The following is a 25,314-nucleotide window of genomic DNA, read 5'->3' on the forward strand; positions in this document are numbered from 1 at the left end:
CAATGGAGATGGAGGTAGCTTATTGTGATTGAGATGGGGTAGAACATTATGTGATTTCTATTCTTAGGACTGGCTTGTTTATTAAGTACATTGGTGAGGGTCCTTGCCATACTCCTGCAGTTAGGATGGTATCAGCTGTAGCTAACACAACCCTAAAACAATGTTGCTTTAAGTACCTGGTGCTGGGGCACACATCTGGCACACATCTCTCTGTGATTATCAAGGCTTTGCCCATCTCACTGTCTGGATTGTATCCTCAGACAAGTGCCTGGATCCATTCCAAGTGTCACATCCAAACAGAGGACAGAAAATGGGCCTTTTCTGTTGGTGTGCCCAAAGCAGCACCCTGGAGACCTCCCTAAACAGCTCATTGGCTGGAATGTGCTACATCTCACCTCTGAACTAATGACTGATGACAAGAGGAAAAGAAGCCTCCTAAGCAATTTATTAAACTAATTACTGTCTACTCATGAGAAGTTGGAATAAGAGTCCACATTCTCTTAAGCACTTGACTTGTGGAATACGAAGAGTAGATACCTAAACCATATTTGGGTTCTGCTAGGAAGAGAGAGAAGGGGATGTGGACGTTATCCATTTAGTTGTCCTGCACCTAGTCCTACAACTATATATAATGGCTACTGTAGTTAATTAAAAATGACTAATTGCAGATTATATGGCAAGAACTTAGTATGTGTAGACTAACTGCCTGTGGCAAAACTTCAAAATCGAGTGGCCTAAATAATATCAAAGTTTCTTTCTGAGTCACCATTGACAATTCAGAGGAATTTAGAGTTAGAGAGGTAGAATCAACCATAGCACGAATATGAGTTTGCTAGGTTGTAACAACAAAGAAACTCCAAAATCTAGAGATGTAGAAAATGAGAAAGTTTTTCTTCCATATCACAGTCCTAGAGAAGCATGTGAGGTGAGTAGCGATTTTTCTTAGATGAAACCATTCAAGGATCCAGGTTCTTGCATGCTCTCTCCAAGGGATCAGTTGCCCTTCTGATGATTTTTATTTTTATTGGTGCCCATACTGGGGCTTGAACTCAGGGCTTCATGTTCTTGATTCTCCTTCCTCCCCCCCCGCCCCCTTTTTTGTCTCAAGGCTGGTACTTTTACCACTTGAACCACACTTTCCCTTCTGACATTTTGCTGGTTATTTGGAAGTAAATCTCACAGATTGGTCTTCCTGAGCTGGTTGTCAAACTATGATCCTCAGATCTTGACCTCCTGAGTAGCTAGGATTGTAGGTGTGAGCCACTAGTGTCCAGAGGGATGATCCATCCTCCTTATATGGTTCAAGCTGTGCCACCATGTTCAGGTTCCCACTAGAACGCAGAGAAAGAGGAGTTGGGATTGTGAGGCCCATGAACAAATCTGAAGTCAATGAGGCGCCTGTTACTTTTCACATTTCATAGCCATAGGGACCCAGGAGTAAGCCAGTCAGGGGGGCCAGCATCTTAGATTTGCTCTGGAGGCCTTGGATGTTTTAAGAGCTGTGTTCCCTGGCTTAGGAGCTGTGTGGTTTGTCCCTGGTAGAGACAAAAAGGGTCTGGAGGGCCCCCACTGTGAGCTCACAGGCCTGGGGGACCAGGACATCTTGTTCTATTGTCTAAAATGGTACTCTCTGTTGACCCCCCTTTTGTTCTGCCAGTCTTTCATAGAGCCTTACTTGAATGCTCTTGTCTAGTTGCGTGCTTTCTTATGGATTGTACTGGTAACAGTGCATTGCTACTTGGACACACAGCATAAGATTCAACACCTGAAGAGAATGAAGTTCTGTCCATGAGTGGAGCCAATGGTCATTGCATGAAGTGAAATAAGCCAGGCACAGGAACACAAATGCCCTATGATTTCACTCAGACCTGGAACCTGAAGAGGTTGATTTTCTTGAAGTGGAGGGCAGCGTGGTGGTCACTGAGCTGGGGCTGGGAAGTGTAGGGGGAAAGGAGCATGGGCAAGCTTGTCAGTAGATACTAAGTTGAAGGTAGATCTGAGTAAAAAGATCCTGGTGTGCATGGTAGAGTGACTTTAATAATGATAATGCACTATATTTCAGAAAGCTAGAGGGAGATACATGTATTTAACTTGATTTAAACATTACAGTATACATGTGTTATAATAGCCTATGGTATCCCATAAATGCATACAATCTATGAAAACAAGAAATTTAAGTAGTGCTCAAGTTGGTAGAGCACCAGCCTTGAGCAAAAAACTAAGTGAGAGTGTGGAGCGCTGAGTTTAAGCCCCAGTATTGACACCCACATCCACACACTTCTACCCTATGTGCGCACGCATGCTCATGTGCGCACACACACACATAGAGTGAAAAATCAGTAGACTTGTTATCCACACTTGTTTTCAAACTTGTAGGGGATGCAGTGACTCCTCTCTGAAGATGGGAGGAGGGGGTGCAGGTCATTGTCCTGCTCTACCCTCTACTAGGAAATTCTTCCTGGGGCCCGGGGTCCTGGAAGCATTGCTTCCCCAGTAGGTCATGGCTATGATCTAGTGAAAGATGACACAGCTACAGGGATTGGGGTCCTGCAGTAGAACCAGCAGACCAAATCATTGAGGCAAGGGAAGCTGAATGGTAGCCTGGCAGATGGTGGATGAGGACTGAGTTTGAGAGTGTGTTGAGGGTAGATGACTTGTCCCTGGTGTCCCATAGTTTGTTCCAGGAAGTTGGGAATTAGAGCTTCAGTTTCCTGAAGCCAGGCCAATGGGTTGTATTTTTTTCTTTTTTCTGTTTTCTTTTCTTTTCTACTGCTCCGAGTAGACCTCGCACGAAGTGGATGCACTGGCAGAGTGTGAGGTGGTGATGCCGTTTCCAGGTGGTAGTGTCGAGTGGGCAGTTGTAAATGAAGCTAGAGCAAAAAACTGAAAATAAATATAGAAATTTATTTTAAGAGTTATATGTGTGGATATATATTTAAATATTTAAATAGAGGAGATAATTGGAGCTATGGAAAGGAGTTCAGTCAGAGCCTTGTGCACAGGCTATAATTGGAAATAGCTGAGGGGCAGGCCTCTTGAAAGGGAAGGAAGGAAAGCTATCATGCCATTGTGCAGTGAGGCTGAAGGGACGGAAGGAAGCCCGCAAGAGCATCATCCTACTTATAAAAAAAGAATTTGCCATGACGGAGAGAAGGTTTAGTAGCTTGTGACGTGGTATGCCCTGAAGAAATGAACAGAATTTTACATGTTATGATGAAACATGTTAAGGGGGAGAATGGGCAGCAAGAACAATTAGAAAAGGAAGACAGAAGGAAAATCTCGATATAGCCAACACATCCTAAGTACTACTGAGGTGTTAGGCGTAGTACTGGGTACTAAGTATGCAAACATGAAGGAAAACTGAGTGTGCCTTGGGGAAATTTCTTGTCCAGCAGAGGAACAACAAATAATTATTGAGCACTGTGTTCTGAAACTGCTGCAGAGAACTCAGAACATACTAGGTGTTGTCATCATCCATAAAGAAGAAGAAACTCAGGCACACTAAGGATCTGTGATTTGCTCATAGGCTTTCACACCTAGCCAGGGGTGGGGCCAGAGATTAGCATCCACACTGAAGCTCTGGATCTTTGTTCTGCAAAGGACCATTTGGCTGTTTATATCAGCATTCTCAGGACAGTCAGACAGGTGGGCCATGGACAGCCTGTCTCAGAGGAGCTTAATGATTCAGGGTGCCTTATGTGCTCCCACCATATTACAGATAATAATTTGCCGAATGATGCCAAGACATAAGTAAGGATAATGGGCAGAAGGAGTCTAAAGGAGGGAAAGTTAAGTTTTTCTGCCTAAGGTGGAGTAGTCTAGGGAAGATCTCAGAGGAAGAACAAAGAAAAGATGGATGGATCTAGGTAATGGAACACTGTCATAACCAGGGGCTAGAATCTGTAGTGCAGGTGGGATTGGTGCTTATGTTTGTAAGGGAGGGGCTCTGTTTCTGTCTTAGCTAATCATTTGTACAGGTTTCACTTCTGACCCTTCCTCAGGCCATTTGTTATCCCAGAGGACTGTCATATGTATTTCTATGCATTTTTGTGAACAGTGAAAATATTTAAAGAAAAAAACCCTGAAACTGCATTATCCTTTTAGGGGTATACTTACTACCCATCAGAATGATCATTGGAATGGAGTTTAAGATATTAAAAACTCTGTGTAAGTCTGCCCTCTGTCTCTGAATTCAAAGAACTGGCAGAAGTCTGAGAGTTTGCCTTTGCCATTCGAGGCTTAAATAATCTCTGAGGGAAGAACTAGAAAACAGAACTGTATCCTGGAATTGGGAACATTAGGGACACAGCCGCACTGCAAGACCCAGGAGTGGCTGTCTGTTTGATATATTAACTACTAGTTAAAAAAATAATCAATGTAATGTTTAGTGTATTTTGGGCCTCATCAAAGTGCCCTGACATCAAAACAGTTGTATTATTGTGGCCATGTGGGAAAGTAGTTCCATCAAAATGTCGTGTGTGGGCAAAGGGATTATTCTTAGAAGTGAGTAGGGGTGTTTGATAAAGGAAGAAGTTAATTGAGAACTGGTAGAAGAGTTTTTTTTTTTTAATCCTTTACAAGAGTCACTGAGCTGCCACTCATGAATTATTGGCAAGGATTTATGTAATGGAGAAAAAGGCCAAGCTATGTTCCTATCTCTGGAAGGGAATTTTGAGCATTAGCATAGCACCACTGCCACCTTGTGGTTAGATCTTTTTTCACCCTGATAATGTATAACGAGTTGGTATTTCTCACCATCTCAGTACAGTAGCAATTTATAAAACCATATAGTTTTTTTCCTCTAATACTAATTAGAAAAATGATATTTTGGAACTTCTCTAATGAAGGTACATATTGAGAATGGAAAGTGCTTAATTTTATTAATATATATTCACAAAATACTCTCAAAAGATAATTATGTCTTTGTAGCTTTTCTCAAGAAAATTACAAAGACAAAGAATTGTTGCAGTTTCTGGAAAGTTTATTGATCTAAAGGTTAATCTCTTTTTAATTTTTAATTTTTGTGCCGGTCCTTATTTGAGGCTGGAACTCAAGGCCTGGGATGTTTTTGCTTTATTTACTTATTTATTTAGTTATTTTTTCTCTTAAGGCTAGTGTTCTACCACTTGAGCCATAGCTCCACTTCTGGATTTTTGGTGGTTAATTGTAGATAAGAGTCTCACAGTTTCAAAGATTGCCTGGGCTGCAATCTTTGGATTTCAGTCTCCCGAGTAGCTAGTATTACAACCACAAACCAAAATTATCTACCATTATTTTGCTACAGAATGCAAATGTAACTTGTATGTAGACAGAGATGTCCTAAATGTTAAAGAATTGACAGTATTTCACACATAATAATGAGGACATTTTGAATGGCTTCTAAGACGTATAGATTACTGCTGCCCACTGGGAAACTTCCTTCTTCGTTGTGTTTTTGTGCATGGACTTCCTTCAGTTTTGGAGGGGCAGACCTCCCCCTCTCTCATGTGTCTGCATCTTGTGGCATCACTAGCTTTTATGTGACAGATTGAAGTTTCTCATTATCTAGGGAAGCGGTGATAGGAATTGTGGTGACAAGCCTGTCCTGCCCCAGGGTTGAACATAGAGGACATCTGCCTAGCCACTGGTACACTCTGCTTTCTCTGGCATGCATCATTTTGGCAGACCACAGTGGGCAGCCACACAGCAGCTTCATGTCATACAGACAGACCATGTCAGAAAGTGTGCATGCCTATGTGCTTTACCTGTAAGAGTGAGCCATTATATTGTGCATGACTATAGTCCCAGCACTTGGAAGCCCCAGGCAGGAGGCCAGCATGGCTACATAGTGAGACCCTGAATCTCTGTATGCGCGCGCGCACACACACATACACACACACACATTACTGACTTCTAGATGAAGTCTATCTGTAAGATTTTGTTTGACCATTAAGTTAACTCTGCATCATCTGGCCTCATGGACTCTCACAGAGCTGTAGAGTTCCTCAGGAGGATAGAAAAGTGGGGATACCAAAACCGGTCAGGCTTTGGTAAATATATCCCGAATGTCTATAGGTTTGGGGAAAAGGTCTCAGAATATGATATCTGATACAGAAAACTGCTTGAGGACCTTGCTACATGTGGCAATCTACAAAGAGGTAAATGTTGGTAACATTGTAAATATCAGTTCACTGTCAATCCCTCCTAATACACATGCCTGTGGCAGATCTTCTTACTCTTCCTTCATGGGTTCTGACCTAGTCTTCCTTCATTATAAAGTCTGGATCTAATCTGAGTTGTAGTTGAGTATAGCTTGGTTCCTTGTGGATGTACAATTAATTGATGTTCATAAAAATGTTTTAAAAGAATCATCCAGGGGAGCTAGGAATATGGCCTAGTGGTAGAGTGCTTGCCTAACATACATGAAGCCCGGGGTTTGATTTTTCAGCATTACATATATAGAAAAAGCCAGAAGTAGTGCTGTGGCTCAAGTGGTAGAGTGCTAGCATTGAGCAAAAAGAAGCCAGGGGCAGTGCCCAGGCCCTAAGTTCAAGCCCCAGGACTGGCAAAAGAAAACAAAAACCTATATGACTCAGGGAAGGGAAACTAATCATGGTTAAGATGATATTTCATGTTTCATTGTTTATCATGATTGAATAAAGTTCCATGGTAGGAAAATAAGGATTAGAACTATGGTCAGGGCTCCACACACTGACAAAGACACACCGTGAGTGGAGAGATTCAGTGCTTTCCTATAACTGGATTTTAGGAAGATTCTGACATCAATTTAAAAGATGCAAGGAGCTAGGTAAGTGTGCATTGTTATACTGAATGATATAAATTAAAGGCTAATGAAAAAAGGGCCAGAAGTATAAGAGGCACCAGCAGCATTTGCTGACCAGCACAGTCTGTACTTGGGCCCAAAAATTAACCAAAAGTAGAAAGTAGCATGGCCTCCCTGCCCCCATCTTGCATCTGTGTCATTTGGGCTGCTTACTCTTCAGATACTGGCAATCACCTTGGACTCCAAGAAAGCCAGGAATAACGTGTTTACCAGGAAGGATGATGAAACCGGTCCTAAGAAAGAGAACAACAGAATTTTCCTTCTCAAGACCACCTGTTGGGCAACAGTAACCATTATCCTGACATGGTCTCTAGTATCCTTCCCCAAGGAAAGGTTGAGCCCATAGTCAACCAGGGCACACTTGTGGCTGGGATTGTGTATCTCTTGGTACCTATCTCTCTCCCCTGTACCTAATTCTTTGTTGAAACCCAGAGCTCCTGTCTCGTAGCCCGTGGATGGTAGAAGATGGGCTGAAGCACTCACTTCACCTTCTCCTGCAGCAGCTTTTCTCTGCTCTCCTCCATTACCAACCTCTTTAGTTGGCATATAGGGGTGAATGGCTAGATCTGACATATGAAGCCCTAGAAGTTTGGGTCCGGGGGCCTACAAGTACAGTTTCAAAAGTACTAAACTGTATCTTTTTAAAGGATTTAGGCAGGTCATGACACTTAAAAATATTGTGATGCTGGGTGTTTAGATTCATGCCTGTAATCTAATGCTCAGGAGGCAGAAGCACGATTACCTAGATTTTAAAACCAGTCTGGGCTGCATGCAGTGTGAGATCTTGTGAAAAACAAATTGTGTATGTGAATGTCTCCTGAGTCTGGCTGATAATCCTAGTCACCGAGAGAGAAGTTCCTATATTTAACAGAGCTCAGTGTTATGTATGTAATGCCTATTTCAATCAAGAGCCTTGGATTTCTTTTGAAGAAAAGAAGCAGGAAATTGATGGCGGATAAAATTCAGCAGCAGAAGAAAGATGAAAGGCATAAAGCTCAATGGGTATGGGAGTTTCAGAGGCAGAGACCAAAGCCAGGCTTGAAGCAATTTCACAGGTGGCTGATGACAGGCAGAATCAGAATGACATCAGATGGTTTCTTTCCCAGAGTCACAGGATGAGCCGTTGTAATCATTCTCATATAGGCGGCAGCATGTTGGTGGAGAAAAATTTCATAACCACACCAAAAATGCCTAGAAAGGCTAAGGAAAACAAAAGGCCATATTATAATGGAGATATCATATGGTACAAACTTACAATGAGATAACCTTTCTAGTTTTAGAAATGTGGGTGAAGTGCTGGTCTCTGTGGCTTAAGTTTGATTACCTACGAAGTGAAATGGTATGTTTAACTGTTGGATAAAATGCAAAAGTATAGACAGTCCACTTTCTTTTTAATTTCACCATTTAGTCATAGTTGAAGCACATGTTTTACAAACACATCGCTTCTGCATACACTGGAGGACAAGGTTAGTGCGGCCAGGAAAGGTGGCTTTCTCCTTGATGAGCTGTCATGAGGAGATAGCTGTAGATAAAGGCAAAATGTCTGTTATCCACCTTACTCATGTTTTGGGTAGGGATCCTCAGATAGTTAGCAACCAGAAGTTTCTATTTACTAGAATAGACATTTGCAAGTGACCAAGATGTGGGCTCACTTAAATCAATCCTCAGAATGCTGCAGGGTGTCCTGACTGGACTCTCCCTTAAATTTTTGTTTAAAAAAAAGAAAGAAAAAGAAAAATTGGGTTTCTCTATGAGCCACTTCAATGGCTTTATCTGAATGTAAGTCTTCATGCATGCATTTGTTTACAAAATAGTTAATTAAAAGCTATTACGGGATCATTGGTGGCTCATATTCAACGCCCAGCAGGGCAGAAAAGTCCATGACACTTTAAAAACTCCAGGAGTTTTTGTTGTTGTTTTTGTTTGTTGTTTTAAAGAGAGCTATTACTAGAACTAGGAGCCGTGGTGTTTCTTGTACTTGCTACTAACTTTAATCACTGTTCTTACTGAACCTAATATTGACCCTACTGGTGTCTTAGGATCAGTGGCCTCTTCTGGCTGCACTTGCAAGCTGGGTAGAAGAGACAGGTGTGTCACTTTGGGGATGCTTGAATTTTGAAAGGTCAGTGGCATTCAAATGGAGCTTTCTAGCAGCAATTATAGTCATTATAGTTTAGAAGCCTTTGTACATTAGGAAACTGTATCCTTTATGTGATGAAAAATGGGCTGTATGCGATGCTTTCTCTAAATAGACCTTTATACTGGGTTGTTAATCTCTTTGTTTCGAACACTTATATTTGCTAAAGTCTGACTGCAGAAAGAGTACATAACTTTCTATACTTTGTATTTCTGGTAGCATTAGAAACTTTCATGAGAGGTTGTGACTTCTTTGTTCCCTTCTAACATTTGCAGGACTACAGGGCAAACGATGGTTATCTTCGTTTTATAGTTGGGGAAACTTAGGATCCAACTGAGGACTCTTTTCAGAAGTCAGGATTAATTCTACTAACTATGCTTCTGTTGACTTGATAGAAAGACAGGTTGAAATATCTTCCTTCATTGAATTTCTCAAATACCTATCAATCCAAAGGAAAAATATCTTTCATTAATTTTTTTCCTTATTGCTGAATGAATCAGTTTGCATATAATAATTTTTTTTGGTAAGTATTCAAAGTACTTGGCTATTTGTGACATTGAAAAAGAAATAAGCTATAGTTCCTGTCTTGACACACTCACAGTCTTGTAAGAGGTAGAAACTCTTAAAAAACTCCTATTTAGTGCTATGGATACCAAGGAGGTGAGGGTGGCCCGAGCCTAGGGGTGATGGAATGGGGGAGAGGGAGGATTAGAAGAAAACAAAAGGCACCACGGAGTAGAAGGAAGAACACTGGGACATGGGGCTTGCTGGGGACCAACATTACTTCTCTTTTACTGCTAGGTGACATTAGGGGGACTACTGAAGATGAAGCTGTTAAAGAAGGGAGTGGGAGGTCAATGACTTTTTTTGTCGATGACTTTTATTTGTTGTAGTTGAACATTATTATTGAATATAATGGTCTGAATTTTTTAAATGATTCCTTTCTTTCCTACTTGGTGTGCTCATTATTTTGAGATTTTTGTGAGCCATGTAGTTCCCCCCACCTCCTACATATTTTAAGCTTTACCACACTTGGGTTATATGATTGTATTTACTGGGGCTGTGAGAAATTGATCATTTTTTAAATTATAGTCCTCCTTTTATAAGAAATATTTGTTTATTCATGTATAAACAAAAGGCTTATTTTGAGGATGAACTTTCATGTGAATACTGACCCAGGAAAATCATTTACAATATGTGCCTCAGAGGAAAGCAAGAATGTTTAAAATTATTTTCCTGTTACTTCCACAATTTAACTGTACATAAAAACATAGGAAGTTTGTAAATGCATGAGGATAAGGGCTGTTGCAGGCAATGAATGTATGTTATGGATCTTGCATCCAAGAAAAATGGAGTAGTTATGTAGAGAAAAGGTATTTGCTCAGGAAGTGCTCATCAAAATGAATGTTGTTTTTGTTATTTTTGTTTTGCTGGTACTGAGGCTTGAACTCAGGGTTTTATGCTCTTGCTAGGTAACATTTATGATTTTTTAAAATCATAAATGCTAAATCAAGATTTTTTTTTAAAAGAACAACTCAATGTCTAAAAGCATTCGCTAACACAATCTTTACTTCCTTCTTGCTTGGCTTGGCTTCTAATATACTTCCTCCCATGTTGTTTGTACTGCGTGTGTGTTTGTGTGTGCACGCATGTGCATACACATGTGAGTTCTGAGGCTTGAACTTAGGGTTTGGGCATTGCCCCTGAGCTTCTTAGCTCAAGGCTAGCACTTTGCCACTTGTGCCACAGCTCCACTTCCAGCTTTTTCTGAGTAGTTGGTTGGAGATAGGAGTCGTACAGACTTTCCTGCTTGGGCTGGCTTTGAACCGTGATCCTCAGATCTCAGCCTCCTGAGTAGCTAGGATTATAGGCGTGAGCCCCCAGTAAAGCTTTGTACTGCTTTTGTGTGTCACAAGTGGACACCTCATGAAGGAATAAACTATGGAACTGGATAGAAGAACACCAAGACTCTGAACTTGTGTTTAACTATTGGAGGTAACTATTGGAGGTAATTAAGGCATCAGAAGCCAGAGCTTCCTTAGTCTCAAAGTGAAAATAACATCTTCCCTGAAACATCTCTAATTATGGCTTGATAATAAACCAGGGCAAAAAAAATAAGTAAACCAGGGCAAAGAGAAAACCAAGAGTGAAAATGTGACATTTGTATGTATTGAGGGGATGAATATTGTAATTTACATTCATTCTTCCTTTGGTGGGCAGTCCATTTTCATAAGGAAAAAATTTTCTTTATTGATAATGGGAAGAAAACAAGTTATGTACAACTAGTACTATGTATCCAAATACAATTTTTTTCAAATTGAACAAATTATAAAATTAAAAAAATTCAAATTAGGCAATATCTATATATGCTTGTATGAGGGCTGTAATTATTAACTAATGTTGAAATCACAGCAGAAAATTGGAATCCAAAATGTTTTCGTTGTTGCTCCCTATCCTAAGTAATATTAAAGCATGCCATTCCAAATGCTGTTAGGAACTATTAAACTAATAGAAGAGAAAGTTAAAGAAATTAGTATTTGCTACTCATCATCATATTTAAGACCTAATTTATTTATGTTTTTAAAAACAACCCCAAGTTCATCCAATATGATTTTATTACATGGAGGTCATTATTTTCAGTTATGGTAGATTCCGAAAGTTCATGAACTCCCTAAAATCAAATGAAGTTTAGTGTATAAGTGTGCTCATGTGTGTGTCTTTCTGGAGACAGACTTTTTGAGATATATTTTTCTTCAGATTCAGAAAGGCTTCTTGATCCCAAAATTATGAACCACTGTCCCAGAAGTTATTTTGTCTTTTTTCCTGTTTACATTCTATAGACTTCAGCTTCACAAGTAGATTTTGTTCCAGAAGTCGTTTGTTTATGAACTGGTTATTTGAAACATAGACCATCACATATTTCACATTTCCATTTCCATGACAGCTACGTAGAAAATTAGATGTACCATTTACACATGTGTGTGCACATACTCCTATAAATACTGTAAAAACATTTACAACGGAAATACAAATGTGATAAGCACCAAACTCCAAGTGGTTTGTAATTCTGGGTGAAAAGTTGAGACTCCAGATCAGGAATCTCACATCTATATCTTCTGTTCAAAAGCAGGAAAGAGGAGAACCCTTTGCTGTCAGGGATTTAATTAAAAAAAAAAAAAAGGAGGATGTAGTCTATCTTCTGTTAGCAAGAAGGAGTGCCCAGGATACCTGATGTGAGAGATTGATAACCAGTATCTTTGGAATTTAGACACAAGGTAGAATAGCCTGAGGCCAAGCCTTAACCACAAAGGCAAACATGGGATGTGGCTTCTATGGCAAGATATGCTCCTACTTGTAGCCTGGTACCCAGGTAGGTCCCTGGAACACAGACCAGCAGTCCTTGAAGTTTCATCTGTGGCTTCTGTGAGGACTTAGCATTTCATTATGCCATTCAAAAGACATGTCTTCATAATTCTTAATATATTACCTAGGTCCTGGGAGAGATTTTGAGATTATACTCTCAGCATATCCTGTCAGCATGGGAGTGATACCTAGGAATCAGTACTTTTACAACATTTGGTAATTTGAATGTACATTCCAGAATGAAAGCTACTTTAAGAATTTGAGAATGTAACGAATATTCTCTTAGGTAAATTACATGCTTGGTCTTAAGGAATTAAACCTGGTAGAGATCTCAGATGTGTGGTTCTTTTCTCAAGTGCCTATGAAGTCATACAATTTCCCTAACCTTCTGACCCCCTACAAGTCTTATACTGAGTTAGATGGCTCATTAGCTTTTCCTTACTTGGGTAGCTACGTTCTTCACAGGCATGCTTTGCTTTGTCCCACGTTGTTTTCTGCTTGGAATTCCTTTCCTTGATGCCTTGTTACTTTCTAACTTGTTCATCTGGCTTCTAGTTTCCCTTAGCCCTGTGTATTCTCACTGTAGTGCATCCAATATTTTCCCTATGCACTCTTGATCTTTCCCAAGTTCTGTAAAGTGTTCCCTGTGTTTTCATCTATTTTTACCGTAGCCTTTAAACTTACACACTTTGAAGATCCTTGACCAGATTTCTAAACAATGGAATTAGGTCCCGTGGTCTTTTTAAAAACTCCTCTGGGATCTAAGCATCTCCAGGTCACCAAAAGTGCCCCACCATCTTTAAGGAAGATCCTTTAATTCAGAATCTTTCTTAGAACTGAAAGGAGGAAACTGCTCCATTGGAAGCTCTTGATTTGTTGATTCTTTTCACACCCTTCGTACTCCAGAGACTTTTGGTATCCTCTTGATAACCATGGATACTGAGGAGGCTTGATTCATTTTTTCCCATAACACAGCCCAATCACCATTAATGACATGCCATCTTTGAACATATCTCAAAGTTTACTTTATCAGATGAAATACATTAACTTTTACTTTGTCTTTTGAGCACTATTTGGTTGTGGGGTGGGAGCGGGGAGGCAGATTTTCACAAAGTTAATCAGGGAAAAACCGAGTAGGTACACCACAATTTACATATAATTGACAATAACATGGGGCTGATAAGAGCCTCTCTGCATTCACTGAGCTAAGTAATGCATGTGCCGAAAATTAAGTGTTTGGTTTGACATTTCTTTTGTTTTTGACTCTTTTGGGGGTCTTTTATTATTTTTTGACTGGATTAAGCCAGAACCATGTATAATAAATCATGAATAAGGCGAGCTTATAGCATTTGAGTTATAAATATTTCAGATAGAGCAGCAACCTCAGATGTTACTATGGAATTAAAAAAAATTTTAGTAGCACTTGGGTGTTTGTCTCAGAGGCTTGGATTTCTACAGGTTTAGCCCAGGAGGTTGAGACTTCCAGCCGTTCTTCCGTGCTATAGCAAAAGGAAGGCACAGACTTGTGAGCTAGTAGGATCTATTAGTCCAATAACCCTTGTGCTAGCCCCTCATATCTGTGTTCTGTGAGTGGGTCAGGCCCGTTCCTTTGCAGGTCTTGGCTTCAAATAGACTTAGAGTTTTCACTGGCTGGCTGTAGTATATTTTAAGCTTCTTCCCCATTGCACTCCCAATATGAATTTAAGAGGAGTGAAATTTTTGAGCCATAGAGTTGATTTCTTCAAGCAGTCCTACCTCTCTTTCACCCTCACCGTTTCCAACTCTTCACATCTAGCCCTCCTTCCCCATGCCAAATATACATGTACATTTTCCCTTTGTTTTTTACCCTCCTTTGCTCTCCATTTCTGGTCGCATTTCCAGGGCAAGCTGCCTTCAATAGCAATCTCAAATGCTCCCCTTTCTCTACCTGACAATGCTACAGCCCCAAGCTCTGTCTGTCCTCCCTCCTAGCTGTCCTTCAGGAGCCTCCTAATTGTTTCTCCACTTACTTTCACACTCACTCTTCCTGCCTCAAACATTTCATGAGCTTTTTGCACTTACGATAAAAAGCAAATTCCCCATGGTGGCCAGTGAATCCTGGCTCTTTTTTTCCTATAAGCTCATATCCTGGTACTCCCCGTCCACTTCAGCTGTTATTGGCCCTGTCAGTGGCCTGCAAACGTTTATTTACTTCTTCCAAGAAGCTCTTATAATTTGATGCCTGGAAAAATACTCCTTGGATTTAATAGCATAATGATATAATAATAATAATAACACTTTCTGCCCCTAATGTGTTCTGTCACCCCAGACAGTGTGCTAAGTGTTTTCCAGACATTATCTTATCATGAAATTATATTCAACAAGCTTATAAAGTTGGTATTATTCCAATCTTTTAGAGAGAAAAGTGGGGCACAGAAGGTGGAATGACTGCCTCACTTCATACATTAGCTCGCTGTGGAGTTTGGCTGTGAGTCTGGCTGGCTCCTAGGTCTACTCTTTGGTACTAACATTTCCGAAGTATTTTGTTAGCATTAAAATGCAATGATCTCAAAATTCCTGGAGTACAGTCTTAGAGCAAGCAGGCCTCTTATGGAAATTGAAAGTAAACATTATGTAATTTAATTACCCTACTAAGACAACAAACTTTTCTGTCTTGTGGATGACAGTATGAGAGAGGATGAGTATGGGGTGAAGGCTGCAAATAAACTCTGAAATAGAGCACAAAGAGGTTTAATCTCAACACCTCCCTCCCTCCCTCCCTCCCTCCCTCCCTCCCTCCCTCCCTCCCTCCCTCCCTCCCTCCCTCCCTCCCTCCCTGCCTCCCTCCCTCCCTCCCTCCCTTCCTCCCTCCCTCCTTCCCTCTCTTCCTTCCGACCTCATCAATCATGTGTGCTAAATATTGTTCTTGATACCTGAGACACATCAGTGCACCTTTCAGTTGGATGATTTCAAACTTTGGTTCCATCAACTGTTTTTGCCCTGGAGGGTTACTATAGTGTGATTACACTTTTGTTGAATTTAGAACAAACAAAGCTGTCTTGGATCTCATCCCAGAGACTCCCTTTTGCAAGAGTCTCATGGCATGTTCCCTGAGGATAATCTTATAGGAAGGAGTGTTGCTTTCTATTTTCCTTCCAATAAAAAAATGCACCACTAACTTTGACATCATGAGATGTAATAAGTTTGGGGGGCTTTCTATTACAATAGGGGCATAAGTAAATTACATTTGATGTTAGCAGATGGGAAGTGCTTTATGGAGTTGGGTAATAAGGTGAGTGTGAGGAGAGTTGGAGAAAAGCAAGATCAAGTTGCAGTAACAGAAAGGTGGTGAGGGAGTGGAGTCTCATTGGATAGGACACTTGAAGACAGTCAAAGGTGCAGGAGCAAGTCTGAGAATGAGCAGAGCAGGGGAGAGTGTGACCAGTGCTCAATCTAAGGTCAAGAACATTCATGCCCATACTTACACATTTCTGAGGGCAGAAACCATACCAAATTTACTTTTGCTCTTTGGGACTTGGTGCATATACCTTCTTGATTCAAGGGTTGATGAGAATGAAATACTCTCTCCTGTAATTTGTAGGGTGTGGGAAATATTCAAATTGTTACTGGTCCTGTGTTATTGTTTCTGAATTGTATTTGGTGTTGGATTTCATTGTAACTATATCATTATGCTTCTGTTTCTCCTCAGACCAGTATTAAAGAGGGACAACTGTTGAAGCAAACCAGTTCTTTCCAAAGATGGAAAAAGCGATACTTCAAGCTTCGGGGCCGCACACTTTATTATGCAAAGGACTCAAAGGTAATTTCCGAGCATGGGAGGTTGTGAATGAAATGAAAGCTTTGGCTTGTAGCCTCACCATAATATGGACTCAATAGAAGCATGATCCACCTTGGGCCCCATCCACAAGTGTCATTTGAGTCATTTTCATAACATGTCCTTAAGAATAATCCTACAGGAAGACACAAGTAGTTTGCTTTTCTCTCTTACTCCTGCTATTCTTTCTTCCTACCTTAAATAAATCATTAAACATAATCTTATTATGTATAACTTGTAATTTTGAGTTCACTCACTTTCTGCTTTTTTTTTTTTACATTTTATTTGTTTCTGACTATGAGAGAGAGAGAGAGTTAATATAGTGGTTAAGAATGAATGCTCTGAAGCTGGGCACTGATGGCTCCCACCTATAATCCTCACTACTCAGGATTCTGAGATCTAAGCATTGAGGTTTAAAGCCAACCTGGGCAGTTTTCTTTGCTTTTCTTTTTGTCTTGTTTGTTCCCTTGTCTGTCTTTGGGAGGGCCAAGGTAAGGCACAGAAATGGAAAGACAAAGGGTGAACAAATGCAGCAATGGTATTCACTAGATACTCTACTGAAAATGAACTATACAACTTGTGGGTGGGGATTGGAAGAGAAAACTGGGAGAGAATGAGGGAAGGGGTGACATTGTGCAAAAAGAAATGTCCTCTTTTCCTGACATATAACTGTAGTTCCTCTGTATATCACTTTTAAAATAACAATAAAATTTTTTCCACTTTCAGCATTTTTTAATTGCCAAAGTAATGTACAGAGGGGTTACAATTACATATGTAAGGCAGTGAGTACATTTCTTTTTTTTTTTTTTTTTTTTGGCCAGTCCTGGGCCTTGGACTCAGGGCCTGAGCACTGTCCCTGGCTTCTTCCCGCTCAAGGCTAGCACTCTGCCACTTGAGCCACAGCACCGCTTCTGGCCGTTTTCTGTATATGTGGTGCTGGGGAATCGAACCTAGGGCCTCGTGTATCCGAGGCAGGCACTCTTGCCACTAGGCTATATCCCCAGCCCGTGAGTACATTTCTTATCAAACTTTTTACCTCCTTTGTTTTTCTCCCATCTTCCCCCCTCTCTGATGCCCTTCCCACCCTCCCCTGAGTTGTACAGTTGGTTTACAGCACATTGTCTTGTAAGTATTGCTGTTGCATTGGATCTCCCTTTACCCTTTGTCTCTCGATTTTGATGTTCCCCTTCCCTAGTTCTGATAAATGTACATACAATACCCAGTGTGCCAAAGTCAGTTACAGTGACATCAGGGGTAAAACCATGGGGAAGAAAGACAAAAGGAAAAGGCATAATTTCATAGGGTACGCTGGAAATAACAACAAAGATAAACTACTTATTTACAAATCTTAAGCAATTTTTAAAAAGCTTGAGGCAGTGCTGTGCTCAAATGGTAGAGCACAGGGAAAAAGTCACTCAAGAGCAAAAAGCCCCAAGTTCAAGCTGCAACACACACACACACACACACACACACACACACACACACACACACACACACACATGAATTCAGGCTCTGGGTTCATATACAGGTTCATCTTCCAATTCAATATATCTCATGGTGGGTTTGTGACACATATGTGTGGTAGAGAGGAGACCTAAAGTAACAATGTATGTCAAGTACTTTCATAAAACCTGGTACAGTCACTCCCATAATTCTAGCAATTAAGAACAAAAATGATGTTGAAATAAAATCAAGACAAAATAACTTTTATGTAACAGTAAAATAAAATAATAATGTGGTTTGGATGAAAAATTTGTAATGATAAGCCCCATTAAAACTGATGTTTCAATATTACTTGAGAAATAAACTTTCAGACTTCTTGCTGCTGTCCCAGTGGAATAATTAATCATTTCTGTTTTTAAAAATATTATGTTCCTGATACCATTATAGTACAGTTATATAGTAGGAGGTAAAAAACAAACCAACCTAATTCTTAGTCTGTGTAACTATAATAGAATAACCAAATTCTTATGTCTAAGTTGGAACAAAATAGAATAATTTTATGGTTTTTTTTTTCAAATTTTTACTATCAAACTGATGTACAGAGAGGTTACAGTTTCATATGTTAGGCATTGGATACATTACTTGTACTGTTTGTTACCTCGTCCCTCATACCCCTCTCCCTTCTCCCCCTTTCCCTTTCCCCCCATGAGGTGTTCAGTTCACTTACACCAAACAGTTTTGCAAGTATTGCTTTTGTAGTTGTTGTTCTTTTTTTACCCCGGGTCTCTCAATTTTGGTATTCCTTTCAATTTCCTAGTTCTAATACCAGTATACATGGTTTCCAATACACTCAGATAAGATTACAGAGATAGTGTAGGTACAACCACGGGAAGGTGATACAAGAACATCGTCAATAATAGTAGCTACAGATACACATGGGACGTTGAAAGTAGTTACAACTGTGATATAACAGTCGTTTCCATAACATGGAGTTCATTTCACTTAGCATCATCTTATGTGATCATAAGGGTATATTGGGCTCTTGTGATCCTCTGCTGTGACTTGCCTATATCTGTACTAATTATACCCAATAAGGGAGACCATAGAGTCCATGTTTCTTTGGGTCTGGCTCACTTCACTTAGTATAAGTTTTTCCATGTCCTTCCATTTCCTTACAAATGGGGCAATGCCATTCTTTCTGATAGAGGCATAAAATTCCATTGTGTATATGTACCACATTTTCCTGATCCATTCTTCTACTGAGGGGCATCTGGGTTGGCTCCAGATTCTAGCTATGACAAATTGCGCTGCGATGAACATAGTTGTTCTAGTGGCTTTACTGTGATTTTTGTTTGTGTTCTTTTGGGTAGATACTCAAAAGTGGGGCTGCTGGGTCATAGGGGAGCTCTATATTTAGCCTTCTGAGGAATCTCCATACTGCTTGCCAGAGTGGTTGAACCAGTTTACATTCCCACCAACAATGAAGTAGGGTTCCCTTTTGGCCACATCCCCTCCAGCAGTTGTTATTGTTAGTTTTCTTGATATATGACAAGAATAATGTTATGTTAAAAGTCATGAAGGTCACTGTGGTCCTGCTCTGGCTCTGTTCTGGCTTTGGATGTTCATCTCCGGAAGCTTTGACTGGGTGGCAGTCTTTCACTGTGGCTCATGTCCTATCTTCAGGGGGACCCTTCCCTCTGTCTCCAGTTGGTGAAATGCCCTGTTTCCTTTCAATTCCTTTGAGTCTTTATTTCCATCACTGTAAGAGAAAGAATGGCATCATTTTATACTGGAGCAGCCAGTGATGATCTTCCTTAAGCACTTCTTCTCTTCCAGTTTTAACAGTCTTGTAGTTGTGTGTGTGTGTGTGTGTGTGTGTGTGTGTGTGTGTGTGTGTCCGTCCATTCTGGGGCTTGAACTCGGAGCCTGGGCACTATCCCTGAGCTTCTTTTGCTCAAGCCTAGCACTCTACCACTTGAGCCACAGCTGTACTTTTGGCTTTTTTGGTGCTTAATTGGCTGGCTTTGAACCACAACCCTCAAATATCAGCCTTCTGAGTAGCTAGGTTTACAGGTGTGAGCCACTGGCACCCAGCATTCTTTGTCTCTTTTAATGTCCTGTGTTAGGTTGCCTACCCCTTTTAGTCAGGAACAGGCCTGTTTTCAGAATGGTTGAATCGAGGTAGGTTGTCACAACTCTTTTTAAGATCTGGGAAGCGGTAGAGAAGTCGTTTCTCCTGCTGTTGTAGAGGTGTGTTGTTACCCCTTGCTAGAGGAATGCAGGATGAAGGTGAACAATGACTGATTCAAAAGTGGGAAGGAAATATTTTTTTCTTTTACCCAGACTTTCTAATTGATAATTGGTTCATTATTTCTTAAAAAAAATTTGTTTTCATGGAACTCTTTCTACTGACACTTTTGGAAGAAGACAGTGTTGAAGTGCACAAAAGAGAAATTAAAAAAAAAGAGTACAAAAGAAACATCTAGAGGAGGAAAAAGCATCCAAACTGTTAGTGATTCATCATGACCTGACCTGGGAGCAGTAAGGTGACCTTTATATCCATGATGGAGGGGTGTAAGTGTGTGTGAAACACATGCAGTGGATTCCCATAAATGATACTGGTTGTGCTTCTAGAGAGCACCGAACATCTAGATTAAAACTGTGCTGAGGGTCTTTTTTGTTTGTTTTGGTGGTACTAGAGTTTCAATTCAGGGTCTTAAGCTTACTATGCAGGCATTCTACCACAGTATAACACCTCTAGCTCTTTATTGCACTTGTTATTTGGAGATAGGGTTATGCTCCCTACATAGGCATGTATTTATGTCTCAGTCCACCTTTTTTTTTTTTTTTTTTTTTTTTTTTTTTTGCTGATCCTGGGGCTTAAAGTCAGTGCCAGGATGCTGTCCCTGAGTCTCTTTGTGCTCAAGGCTAGCGCTCTTCTACTTGAGCCCCAACAATACTTCTGGCTTTTTCTGAGTAGTTTATTGGTGATAAGAGGCTCAAAGACTTTCCTGCCTGAGCAGGCTTTGAACTTTGATCCTCAGATCTCAGCCTTCTGAGTAGCTAGGATTACAGGCATGAGCCACCAGCTCCCAACTCTGTCCACCTATTTTAAGCTTTCTGCGGTGGGATGTGGGACGATGGGTGCCACCATGCTCAACTTCTTCTGTTCAGATGGAGTCTTGCTGATTTTTCTACCTGAGCTGGCCTAGAACTGTGATACTCCTAAATTTCAGCCTTTCACATAGCTAGGATAACAGGTGCAAAACACCACACTTCAGTTTTTGGCTGAAAAGGAGGAGTCTCATGAACTTTTCTGTCTGGGATGACCTCAAACTTTGATCCTTTCTGTTCAACCTCCCAAATGGCTAGGATTATAGGCCTGAGCCCCCGACATCCAACTACTGGATTCTTTAAAATCTTTTTCAGTTTTGGATTTATGGATTTGTACTTTATGATTTCACTTACCCCTCCTAAGAAGAAATTGCACAGTATCACTAACTTAACTTTTATTTTCTATTTCTTATTCTTGACAAATCAATCATTGTCGTGACCTGATAGTAAAATACATCAAAGAGCATGGAGTATGGAGCTAGGTTTCAACATAACCTGTTTGTTTTCTTTTCATCAACAGTCCCTGATATTTGATGAAGTTGATCTCTCAGATGCCAGTGTCGCTGAAGCAAGCACAAAAAATGCCAACAACAGCTTCACGGTATGGTTTATTCTCTCTCCTCCTGTCCCCCTATCCAAAGTTGTAGAATGTTCTTTCCCAAACATGTACAGATGCCTCATTCAGGCACCAGCTGCAAGTCTACTTACACATGTTAGGTTCTTACTGATCCCAGAAGGTATGTTGAGTACATGGGATGTCTGACATGCACTCCTGTTCATGATGGAGTGACATAATAAACTTAAATCTAAGGGTAGTTTTTTTTTTGGTAATATGTGATTTCTTTGCTTTAGACTTTTGAATCATCCATTCATTCAACTATTTTTAAATATTTGAAAACTTTCTTTTCTGTTTAACTACAATCTTTTTTTTTTCTTCAAATTTTTACAATCAAACTGATGTACAGTGAGGTTACAGTTTCATACGTTAGGCATTGGATACATACAATCTTAAGGTAATATTTTCTGTTTCTGTCCTATTTTTGCTGTGGTTGCTGTTGAGCAGGCAGTTGTTATAGCTTAGGTCTCCACTTACCCTCACTGTGGTAATTCATTGGGGAACTATTTAGGAGATGTCCTCTGTTCCAGTTTCCTCCTTTCCAGTCACGACATGCAGTGGTGAATAGACTTATATTGTTCCTCATCGCTAGCAAATTGCATCTCCAGCTCAGTTAGGAAGTCTTGGAAGACCAGGCCCCTCTATTCCAGTGCCATTGCCGATGACTTGTTCTGACATGCCCTCGTGTCTGCCTGAGCTCTCCTGTTCCCTCGACTTCAGTGATTCTTCACCAACTTGTAGCTATTGGAATCCCACCCACCCTCCCATTCCTCCTTTGCTGCTTTCATTCCTAAGTTACCCACCACTCACCAGGCCCTTGTGCTAAGCAAGGAAAGTCAGACGTGAATATAGGTGTAGATATAAGTGTAGGTACATGAATTTCCCTTCCAGCTCTTCACAAGTGAAGCCCAAGTGGAATACTTCCTGTAACCGAATCTTCCTTCACTTCTCTAAGATGTGTGGCTTTTGCTTTGTTGTCATGATCATTGATGTGCCCAGTCCCCACTCCAGGAAGCCACCACTACTGAGTGGTAGTAGTGCCCACACCCTCGGCATGCCAGGTCAGGGGAGAAAGCTACATAGTGCAACTAGAGAATACCGTGACAGAGGTGGAGGGAGAACAGGGAGAGGAAGCCAGTGAACTCGGATGTAGTCATTGATTTATGGGCACGTGGGATAATTCACAGTGTAAATATTCCTCTCCTTCTCCCTCATCCCCAGGGAGACTTCAGTTTGAGAAGAGGAAAGCCCAGAATAGAATCATGGGAAAATGCTAAAATGTAAGGTTTGACCAGTAAAGACTGAGTCAAGGGCATTCCTAAGTAAAGAAGGAGAATCTTAAAGCAGTGATGTCATGAAAGCCCAGTTGGAGAGAGTTTTAAGAATGGAAATGTTTAGCGGCAGGCTCAAGTGCTGTGGGGATGTGAAAGAAGAGCTGGCAAGCGATTGTTGAACTTGTGAACTTGGAGCTCATTTGGTCCTGTTGATGTGAGTGGGTCCAGAGGCGGGTGGCATGCGTTAGGCTGCACTGCCAATGCAAAACTAAAGATAATTTCTGAGGGTTTGTTTTGTTGTTGTTGTTGTTTTCCTAAAGCTTGGTTGTTAGTGGAGATCGGGCTATAAGAATGTTTAGCCTTAGAAGAGACTTGTGGTTTTGTTGCTATTGCTCTTTTGCTTTAAAATTGTTTTTTTTTTAGTATGTTTACATGAAGAAAAAAAGAGAAAGAAAAGAAAAACAAGAGTTGAAGACTCAGGAGAGAGAGAGTGAAGAATTACTGAAGCAAGATTGCTGAGTAGGTAGAGCACTGAGCAGGAGATGGAGAGCTATGGGCAGGAAGCTCATGTGCCTCGAACTCAGTTATCACCATTTTGTCAGTGAATGAAGATTGGATTGTCTACTAAGAGTGAGAGTTTGGGGGGGGTGTAGGATAGTTTGTATAGGAACACAGCATTGAAAGGAGGTATTGTCAGAAAATACTACATCAGAAATAGTGTCTACCAAAGACTGGAGAGCATCTTTAATAATGTCTTCAATTCTTGTATTTGTAGAAATTTTCTTTAAGTGGGTATAGAGGACAAAGTAATTAATCCAGAGTTGCTGGATGCTTGAAGATATCAGTAATTCATTCCTCCTTCACCTCTGAGCTGTCAGTTTTAGAACAAAACAAAAAGAGTTAGAGACACAAAGAATAAGAAACAGTTTTGTTCATGGTAAACAGTATCCAGTAGCGACTGGACACAGGCCCTCTAATAAATCGTTGGATGCTTATTTATCATTTCTCCCAAGTAGAGACAGGAAGAACCTTACCCATTTTACCAATTGGGGTAGCTATTTGCCGTCCCCCAAGGAGTTTAAGCCTTAGTACTGACAGACAAAAAAGAAAAGGGAAGGGTATAGACTCAGGACCTCTTGCTTGCTCAGCTTGCTCACTTAAGCCACACCTCTAGCCTGGCTTTTTGCTGGTTAATTGGAGATAGAATCTTGTAGACCTTTTCTATCTGGGTTGGCTTTAAACTTCAGTCCTGTAGGACTCAGCCTCCTGGGTTGGTAGGAATACAGGCATGAGCCACTTGTGCCTTGCTTCCCTGTTGTATCATTCTTATAGAATGTACTCTATTTTTTTCTTAGTTAGGTATGTATTTCTTTTTATCATCTATAACCTCCTGGAGGACAGGAAGTGTAGCCTCTCTTTTTACCTTATTTGTAAGTATTTGTTGATATCTAATTAATAAGATGAAAGATACTTTGTTGAATACTTTCAAGAGCTTTTCTTTTTTTTGTGTGGAGGTACTCGGAGCTTGAGCTCAGGGCCTTGGGCTTACTAGGTAGGTGTTCTACAACTTGGGGTACACTCCCAGCTCTATTTACTTAAGGTTTTTCCTGAGATGGCCTGGTCCATCACCTTTCTGTCTCCCCTGTAGCTGGGACCAGAGGTGTGTGTTGTCACATAAGGCATGTTGTTGAGATGAGATCTCATTAACTTTTACCTAGGCTGGCCGCAAACCGCCATCATCCTAATCTCAAATCTTCCAAGAAGTTGGAGTTATAGGCAGGAGCCACCATACCTGGCTTCATTTGCCTTGATGTTGTTTCTGAGGCTTGTTGGATTCGAAATGAAGGGATTAAAATGTTAGGTATGTTGTTAAGGGCTTTACAGCAGAGGAACTTGGTATAACTTTCTAAGACACAAAGCAAAAGACAGTTTTACTAGTAACCGATAATGCTCCTTACACTTAAGTTATTTAATTACCATGTTTCCTCAGATTATAGTAACTGCTACTGCTGCTGCTGGTGTAGCTAGTGTCTGCCAGAGGTTGGGTAGTGTGATGATGATATCAGAGCTGGAGAATCCAAGAATGGTCAGATATGCTTGCTTTCAGCCTTCTTCTGCTCCTTGAACTTCCTAAGGATGATATATGCAAGAGATCAATTGCATGGTGACAAAGAGCAGTTTTGGCTCAGGAGTCATTTGCTCCAGCAAATATCCTCAAAGTTGAAAGTGGGAGAAAATGATGGAGGGGTAAGTCTGTTCAAAAAGAAATGTCCTCATTACCTTATTTATGTAACTCTAACCCCTCTGTATGTCACCTTGACAAGAAAAAATATATCCTCATAGTTTATTTAGCCTCTGATTATGGTTCTTCTTAAGAAGGTTTAAAAAGTATGCATCCAAAGAAACAAAGAAAGAGAAAGAGAGAGGAAAGAATGCTCTTGAGAGTTTGTTATTTTAATGGTTGTTTTCTGTTTGTTCTGTTTTTCTCTTAGCTTCCTCTCAGTTGACATAGTTCTCCTTATCTCTCTCTGAAGAGGGATATCGCATCTTTTGAACCTAGAAAGTACCACTTTGAATTTATTCATTACTAATAGTTATTTCTGGGCAAAGTTATCAAAAAACATTTTCTTTTCAAATCATGTGTGAGAACATGATTTGAAAGGTATTTAGATAATCACCGGAATAAAGATAAATAGTAAGCTAGGTGTTAATGGCTTACACCTGTAATAT

The 25,314-nt window shown here is 40.4% G+C and overlaps 1 protein-coding gene across 7 annotated transcripts in view; it reads left to right on the forward strand.

Moving 5' to 3' along the window:
* The window catches only part of Dgkh (diacylglycerol kinase eta), a 159,248-nt gene that overhangs the window by 55,987 nt on the left and 77,947 nt on the right, over nt 1-25,314 (forward strand). For all 7 annotated transcript variants that reach the window (XR_007210333.1, XM_048341303.1, XM_048341306.1 and 4 more), the window contains exons 3-4: nt 16,012-16,122; nt 21,215-21,295. Coding sequence is in view for 6 of the 7 variants with exons in the window: in XM_048341303.1 (XP_048197260.1) it covers nt 16,012-16,122; nt 21,215-21,295 (192 nt within the window). In the remaining variant the exon portion in view is untranslated. The remainder of the gene's footprint in view (nt 1-16,011; nt 16,123-21,214; nt 21,296-25,314) is intronic.

Source organism: Perognathus longimembris, chromosome 3, assembly GCF_023159225.1.
Source record: "Perognathus longimembris pacificus isolate PPM17 chromosome 3, ASM2315922v1, whole genome shotgun sequence".
In the NCBI taxonomy this organism is placed as follows: Eukaryota; Metazoa; Chordata; class Mammalia; order Rodentia; family Heteromyidae; genus Perognathus; species Perognathus longimembris.